The following is a 9,312-nucleotide window of genomic DNA, read 5'->3' as shown; positions in this document are numbered from 1 at the left end:
ATAAATAATTAATTTCTTAGTTGATTTTTTGTGTATAAATAACATAAATAAGTCAAAATATCTTAGGTTTAAAAATGAGAAAGAAATTAAACTATGGCTCTTTTAGCTATTCATTATTCTTAAATTTGGAAATTATATTTTCCTACAAAAAAATTCTATGAATTTTCAGATATCCATAGAAAATGGTTGGTCCTAAATTTGACAAGTATGACAAATACTATATACCTCTCTGAAAACCCAAAGTTTCTTGGTAGTTAGTGACATTCATGAAAGTTCAATAATAATTCATAACCAAAGACAGAGATTTGAATAATGAAGGTATGTACCTTAAGATCTTTACAAGGATTTGGATTCTCCAAAGCTTTAGCACCTTTATTATGAACTAACTCATCAACAGCAATCATCACCACGGTTTAGTTTACTTGATACAAGAAGAAGGAGAAAGTGGTTGAATGAAGTACTTTTTCTTAGCAACCAAAGAATTTAAGAAGAGAAGATGATGTGTGCTATTTTTAGTGCTAAGACAATGTCCTTGCTCTCTTTAATAAAATGTCTGTTTCAGCTTTCTTATGAACCGTATGCTATTTGTTAATAATTGAGGCATTTGGCTTTAGCTTGGTCGTGGGGCTATATATAAGCCTATAAATAAAAATAAAATAAATAGGAGTTTTTTAATTATTAAACTGAATTTGATTATTCTTAAGTGGAATCCATATTTGCATTAATATTTTATAAAAACTCAAATAATTTTTTTAAATAATAAATTTAAAAATTAGTTATTTTACTAATATAATAATATATAATTTATTGTTTGTATAAAATTAAATTAGTAATCTTAATTAATTTCTTTTTTGACGAGATAATCATAATGACTTACATATATATTGTTGAAAATTATGAATGGTTATTTTATGTAAAAATAAAAAAGAATTCTAATCTACATGCATCATTAAATTTTAAAACAAGTTCCAACATAAATTAGAGTTAAATTAACACACCAAAAGTTAATTATTTAATTTTTAAACTCCGAATTGCAAAAAGAATATTAGAAATCATCTAAATAATATGTTTAATTTTGATAAAATCAGTATAATTTTTTAACATCATTATTCAACCATTATTTGTGTTTTATAGTTTTATGAATTAAATAAATGATGGATTATGCATGTATAATTAAGAAGGTTTTAATAATAATAAATAATAAAAACATTGAGAAGGTTCTTGTTTGTTCACTTTTTTTGACAAACAACCACCAACAGACCAACTATTATAAAGTCAACTTCTCCCCTTCTCGAGAATTAATTGGAAAAAAAAAATAAAAAATTAAAGAAGACTTTGGCAATGGCACGCTTACGGCTTATGGCGAATAGAATAAATGAAAATTACGTTGTATGTTTGGTGTGGAATTTGGATCCTCTAAAGTTTGAATTTCACTTTAGAGAGTAAAGTGTTATTTTCTACCTTTGAATAATTTTTCTTTTATATGTATTATTGATCCCACCTATAAAATCAATAGTAAGAGATTATACTTTATTCTCTAAAATAAAATTTAAATTTTAGAGGATGAAATCCTTGTTGTGTGCATGAGAACTTTCTATTCTGCAATTCATAATAACGACAAATTTTCTCTCCTGGCCGGTCTTTGTTGACTCAATGAGAAAATATGACCTCAATAATAACGCTTCATGTGCCTCAATATATGATAATAGATTATATAAATATGATTGGTGAAGTGCCAATAAAGAATAAATGTGATTATCCATGTTATGATGAGTATGAATGTCTATCTCTCTAATCAAGTTAATTTTGGGTTGTGCAATATTAATTATGAGCGATATTTTATTTATGATAGATTTTATATTAATAAAATTTGAAAAAAGGAATCTTAGACAAATATAAATTGAGCATGAATTTATAATAATACGTACATATAAAATTAATAATAATTCTTTTTTTTATACTGTCACACAATAATAAACATTCTCTTCCTTCCTTCTACATTATTAATATCTTTCTCTATATTTATGTTACTACATATATTAGTAAATACATTAATCATATGTATTACATATATTGAGATAGTAATTGTGGTAAATATTAATACTAGAGTCTTCTTTATTTATTTATTTATTCATTTATTCTACAATACGTTATCAGCACGAGATTCTGATCAAATTTTAGGAAGACTCATGTAACAATTTTCATTATGTTGAAACTCTCTCATCTTGAATTTAATGCTCTTGATATATCTGAAAACAACTATTTATCATGGATATTAGATGCTGAAATCCATCTTGATTCAATAGATCTTGGAGATACCATTAAGGTTGAAAATAATGCATCCCAGAAGGATAAAGCCAAAGTCACGATTTTTCTTCGTCATCATCTTGACGAATGATTGAAAAATGAATATCTCACATTAAAAGATTCTGCAGATCTTTGGAAAGACCTTGAAGAAATGTACAATCATAAAAAAACGGTGATTTACTTCCTCAAACCCGATATGAATGGACGCATTTGTGTTTATAGGATTTTAAATTCATAAATGAATATAATTCGGTAATGTTTCGAATCACCTTACGAATGAAATTATGTGGAGAAAAGATATCTCATAATGATATGTTAGAGAAAACTTTCTCGACCTTCCTTACCTCGAATGTGCTCCTACAGCAGCAGTATCGAGAAAAAGAATTTAAAAAATATTTTGAGTTAATTTTTTGCCTTCTTGTTGCTGAACGCAACAATGAGGTGCTCTTAAAGAATCACGAAGCGCGCCCAGTTGGCGCCGCCCCATTTTCTGAAGTAAATGCGGCAAATCATTACCCAGAAGAGGTAAATGGCAAGGTTTTGGCAATAAGAAAAAATATGGAAGGAAAAAGAATTATGTTCAAAAGAGAGGATCTCACCAGAAGTGGGATAAAGAAAGAAATATTGGACAAAATAAATCAACAGAGGATAAGTATTTCCGTTGGGGTGAAAATGGCCATTGGTCGCGTACCTGCCGTACACCAAGGCACCAAGTCGATCTTTATCAAGCATCTTTGAAAAAGGACGACAAAGGAAAAGAGTCGAATTTTGTTTCAAATGATGCTGAAAATTCCACCACTCATTATGATGTATCCGATTTCTTTGAGGATCCTGAAGGAAATATTGGCCATTTGATTAATGATGGAATAGTTTAATATGTGTGATTGTTAAGTATTCATGTAAATAAATAATGTAAAGAATTTATTGTTAAGTTTTATTTTCTATGTATTTAAGTTTCAAATATGATGTATATAAATAATGAAATATTAATGTTTATGAATTTTGAAATCATTAAATATGTCAAGTTTTAAAATAAAATTTTAGTATATGACATTATGTGCAGTGTTTCTTAGAAAAATAATTCCAACCAAGAATTCAATTTGACTGTGTATGTATTACTACTCATTTTATTATTATTTATCTTTGAAGAAAATGGCAAGGATATATAATGAAGATGTATGTCATGCGGATAGTGCAAGTTCGCACACCATTCTCAAAAGTGATATATATTTTACCCATCTTGTGCTAAAAGAAGAATATGTTAATACTATTATTGGCTTAGGTAATATGATTGAAGGCTCCGGAAGAGCTACAATTTTGTTTTCCGGAGGAACAAAATTCATAATAAATAAGGCACTATTATCCACCAAGTCTCTAAGAAACTTGTTAAGTTTTAAAGATATTCGCTGAAATGGATATCATATTGAGACTATGAATGAGGGAAGTCAATAGTACTTATGTATCACAACTCATAATTCAAATAAGAAGGTTATATTAGAAAAGTTGCCCTCACTTTCATCTGGGTTATATTATACCAAGATTAATGCAATTGAATCACATGCCACTGTAAACCAGAAGTTTACGAGCCCAAATGAATTCATAACTTGGCACGACCGATTGGGTCATCCGGAAACAACCATGATGCGGAGAATTATTGAAAACTCCCATGGACATTCACTAAAGAACCAGAAGATTCTTAAATCTAGTGAATTTTGTTGTGCTGCATGTTCTCAAGGGGAGTTAATTTTAAGGTCATCACTAGTAAAGATTGGATTTGAGTCCCTTGAATTCCTAGAAAGGATTCAAGGTGATATATGTGAACCTATTCATCCACCATGTAGATCTTTTAGATATTTTATGGTCCTGATAAACGCATCTTCGAGATGGTCACATGTGTGCTTATTGTCTTCTCGCAACCTGGAGTTTGCGAGATTACTGACTCAAATTATTCGATTAAAAGCACAATTTTCAGAAAAATCCAATCAAAGCAATTCATCTTGATAATGCTGGTGAATTTACTTCCCAAGCTTTCGATACTTATTGTATGGGTAATGGAATAAGTGTTGAACATCTAGTAGCTTATATTCACACACAAAATGGGTTAGCAGAATCACTTATTAAGCGCCTCCAATTAATTACTAGACCCTTACTTATAAGAACAAATCTACCAACCTCGGTTTGGGGGCATGCTATTTTACATGCCGCAGCACTTATTCGTTTGAGGCCAACAAGTTACCATCAGTTCTCTCCTATGTAATTAGCTTTTGGCCAGCAGCCAAATGTTTCCCATTTAAGAATATTCGGATGTATGATATATGTTCCCATTGCACCATCTAATCGCACCAAAATGGGACCCCAGAGAAAATTGGGGATATATGTTGGATATGATTCTCCCTCTACAATGAGGTATCTTAAGATACAAACTGGAGATGTATTTAAAGCCCGGTTTGCGAATTATCATTTTGATGAATCAAAGTTTCCAATATTAGAAGGAGATAATAAGCTTCCTGAAAAGGAACTTAATTGGAATGCATTATCGTTGATGCATTTAGATCCTCGATCATGGCAATGTGAACTAGAAGTTCAAAAGATTATACATTTGCGAAGAAAAGCAAATGAATTACCTGGTGCATTTTCCGATACAAAGAGGATAACCAAATCTTATAATGTGGCATTAAATATCATGCATGAAAATAAGGATCTTGAACCAAGATTAGTCGAAGAATGTCGACAAAGGAATGATTGGCCAAAATGGGAAGAAGCCATGAAGGCTGAATTAGACTCACTTGTAAAACATGAAGTCTTTGGACCTGTAGTCCGTACACCAGAAGATGTAAAACCTGTTGGATACCGATGGGTATTTGTGAGAAAACAAAATGAGAAAAATGAAGTCGTGCGCTATAAATCCCAACTTGTGGCACAAGGTTTTTCACAAAGGCCCATTATAGATTATGAAGAAACGTATTCTCCCGTAGTGGATGCGATAACATTGCGTTATTTGGTCAGTTTATCTGCATATCATAAACTGCATATGCATTTAATGGATGTGGTAACGGCCTATTTATACGACTCATTAGATCGGGATATCTATATGAAAGTCCCTGAAGGACTAAAGATATCTAAACCATCCAATGAATATTCACAGGGATTATACTCAGTTAAATTGCAAAGATCTTTATATGGTTTAAAGCAATCTGGACGAATGTGGTATAATCGTCCTACTGAGTATCTGACCAAAAATGGATTCAAGAATGATGATATCTATCCATGTGTTTTCATAAAGAAATCTGCATCTGGATTCATTATAATTGCTGTGTACGTTGATGATTAAATATAATTGGGACTCCTAAAGAGATTCCAACAATTATAAAAACTCTAAAAGAAGAGTTTAAGATGAAAGATCTTGGAAGGACTAAATTTTGTCTCGGCCTGTAGATCGAACATATAAAAAATGAGATATTTATTCATCAAACAACATACACAGAGAAGATCTTGAAAAGATTTTATATGGATAAGTCACATCTCTTGAGTACCCCAATGATCGTAAGATCTTTGGATGTGAAAAAGGATCAATTCCGTCCTAAAGAAGAAAATGAAGATATCATTGATCCTGAAGTACCATATCTTAGTGTCATTGGAGCGCTAATATATCTTGCTAATAATACAAGACCCGATATATCATTTGCTGTGAATTTACTAGCAAGATATAGTTCCTCTCCAACCAGAAAATATTGGAGTGCAATCGAACAAATCTTTCGATATGTTCATGGGACGATTGATATGGGATTGTTCTATCCCTATGGATCCAAGTCACAACTAGTTGGCTATGTAGATGCTGGATATTTGTCTGATCCACATAAAGGGATATCTCAAACAGGATACCTATTCACATATGGTGGAATAGCTATATCATGGAGTCCACGAAATAGATGATTGCTGCAACATCCTCTAATCATGCCGAAATACTAGCGATACATGAAGTTAGTCGCGAGTATTTTTGGCTCAGTAGTTTGATCCAATATATTCTATCATCATGTGGACTGATTGATCATAAGATAGCTCCAACTGTCCTGTTTGAAGATAATACAGCATGCATTGCTCAACTTAAGGATGGATACATCAAAGGTGATAGAACAAAGCATATTTCTTCCAAATTCTTCTTCACTCATGATCTTCAAAATCAAGGGACAATTGATCTCCAACAGATCCGCTAAAGTGACAATCTGGCAGATTTATTCACAAAGTCACTCCCAAAATCCTCCTTTGAAAGATTGGTACATGAGATTTGAATGCGCCGATTTCGAGACATTAAATAATGTCGACAAGAGGGGGAGGTTGTACTCTTTTTTTCTTGGTCAGGTTTTTTTTCCTATTGGGTTTTTCTTGATAAAATTTTTAATGAGGCAGTCCCGATCACAAAGGATATTGTATTCTTTTTCCTTCACTAAGGTTTTTTCCCCCATTGGGTTTTTCTTTGGTAAGGTTTTAATGAGGCAACAATCCTAAATGGACATTCAAGAGAGAGTGTTATGATAAGTATGAATGTCCATCTCTCCAATCAAGTTAACTTTGGGCTGTGCAATATTAACTATGAGCGGTCCTTTGTTTTCCCATGATAAAATTTATACTAATGAAGTTTGAAAAGGAGAATCTTGGACAAGTATAAATAGAGCATGGATTTGTGATAATACGTACACACAAAATCAATAACAATTCTTCCTCTCTTTATACTGCCACACAATAATAAACATTATCTTCCTTCCTTCTACACTATTAATATCTCTCTCTATATTTATGTTACTACATATATTAGTAAATATATTAATCATATGTATTATATTGAGATAGTAATTGTTAAGGATAAGTATGATTTTGGTCCCAACGTAGAGGCTGAAAATTTATTTCGTTCCCGACCTTTTTTTCGCTCTAAAATAGTCCCCAAGGTTTCAATTTGTTTTAAAATCATCCTTTTTACCAATTTTATTTTTTTGTTACCAAACTACCGCCACCGGTCTTCACGGACGCCGCCGCTCTTCGCTGCCGCCACCCCGCCGCACCACCGCACCACACCACCACCACCTTCTTCTTCTTCTTCTTCCGCCGCACCACCGCACCACCAATTCTTCTTCTTCTTCATTCTTCTTCTTCTTCTTTTTCTGTGAACTGGATTTTTTGTGAAATTTGTTGTGGAATATTGTTGTTGCTGAAATTTGTTGTGGAATATTGTTATGGATTTTTGATGATGATGATGATGACCATGATGATTTTAAAATTGGTGGTGGTGATGGTGGGTTCTGGTGGTGGTGGTGGTTCTGTTATGATGATGATGATGATGATGATGATGATGATGATGATGATGATGATGATGATGATGATGATGATGTGGTGGTGGTGGTGGTGGTTGATTTTGGTTGATTTTGAGGTGAAGGGAGAAAGGTATTTTCGTCCGAAGGACGATTTTAAAACAAACTGAAACCTTGGAGACCATTTTAGAGCGAAAAAAGGCTGAGGACGAAATAAATTTTCAGTCTCTACGTTGAGGACCAAAATCATACTTATCCCTAATTGTTATGTATTATATTAAAATAGTAATTTTGGTAAATATTAATACTAGAGTCTTATTTATTTATTTATTTATTTATTCTACAGCAATCCACATTTTTTATATTGAACAACTAACCAACAAGAGAAAACGTACAAAATGAAATTAAAATTTTCATGCTAAGGTCTTGTGTATATATAATATATAGTGACTACCTTAGCTTGAATAATAATAATAATAATAATAATAATAATTGTTAACATAATATGTCACATTACTTATTTGTCATATAGTTTTGATTATAACGTCTCAACATTTTAATGTCATTTTAACTCAATTCATTGGGTGATATTCTAAGCCAGAAGTTGGTTTTTGTTTCTTCCTCCAGTGTAGTTTTCTGATGGTACAATTTCACGCGATGTTTTCGTCAATTTCCATATCAATTCAAAGATTAAAGAGATATATTTATTTTTCGTCTGAAAATATACGAATTTAATTTGAGAAAATCAAGGATTCATCACAGTCAAGGTTTAAGACTAGTTTAAAAATAAAATAAAATGTTCATACACTTCGAATTAAGGTTTAGTTGTTTTTATATACACGGAAAATTAAATAAATAGTAGTTTATTTTTTTAAATGTCATCTTAAATTTATTTGAACAATAATTAATAAAATCGTTAAAATGCAATATTGTTAAATTGATTTACAAGTCTATTATGTTGTCTCTCATCTAATTATAAGGTTTGGATTATTTGTGCTAGAAACGCGTTTTAAGAATTGTCAATGTCAATCAATTACTACTATAAATATGTAATAGGAATAATAATATTTGAAATGTTGACCAAGTAATTCTGTACGTAATTGTCATTATGGAATATTGTTGCATATTCGAAAGGGAACTCTACTCTTGCTAGGCTTAGATATATAGATTGTGGAAAATACAGAAAATAGTAATAAATAATAAAAACATAGCCCCATCAGAGTGTGGAAAATATTGTGACCACGACAACAACAACAATAATATCAGTCTAAAATAATAATATCAACGACGACAATAATAATAATATATAATAGTGAACTAATCTTTTGGTTCTTCTAGTCACACTAGTACAAATATTACATCTTATTAGTGTGGATAGATAAAAAAATATTTTATATATATTAAAAATAATTATAAGAAATAATTGTTATACATAGTTTCTCACTTTCTCCCAATGGATTAACTGATTAAGTAGTGCCCCATCATTGATATGCACCTAATAAGAAAGGTCAACATACATAATCAAAATGTAACAAATTTAGGTTGGTAGAGTAGTTAGTTCATTCGTCTGTTTTAATATGTGGCGAGAGTTCGAATTTTAATTTTTATTATATATATAGTAATTTATTAGCCAATAATAAATATTTAAATAAAATTTAAATTTATAACAAATTAATCTTTAATCTATCAAATTAAAAAATAC

At 30.9% G+C, this 9,312-nt stretch overlaps 1 protein-coding gene across 1 annotated transcript in view; it reads right to left on the bottom strand.

The window, feature by feature from the left end:
* Positions 1-546, bottom strand: part of LOC107648587 — a 3,528-nt gene extending 2,982 nt beyond the window's left edge. The window contains exon 1 of the mRNA XM_021105384.1: positions 327-546. Within this exon, the coding sequence (XP_020961043.1) occupies positions 327-404 (78 nt within the window). The 5' untranslated portion in view covers positions 405-546. The remainder of the gene's footprint in view (positions 1-326) is intronic.

This window comes from Arachis ipaensis, chromosome B06, assembly GCF_000816755.2.
Source record: "Arachis ipaensis cultivar K30076 chromosome B06, Araip1.1, whole genome shotgun sequence".
NCBI classification, from domain to species: Eukaryota; Viridiplantae; Streptophyta; class Magnoliopsida; order Fabales; family Fabaceae; genus Arachis; species Arachis ipaensis.
Note: the sequence above shows the minus strand (reverse complement) of the source record. Positions and strands in the feature narration are given on the sequence as shown.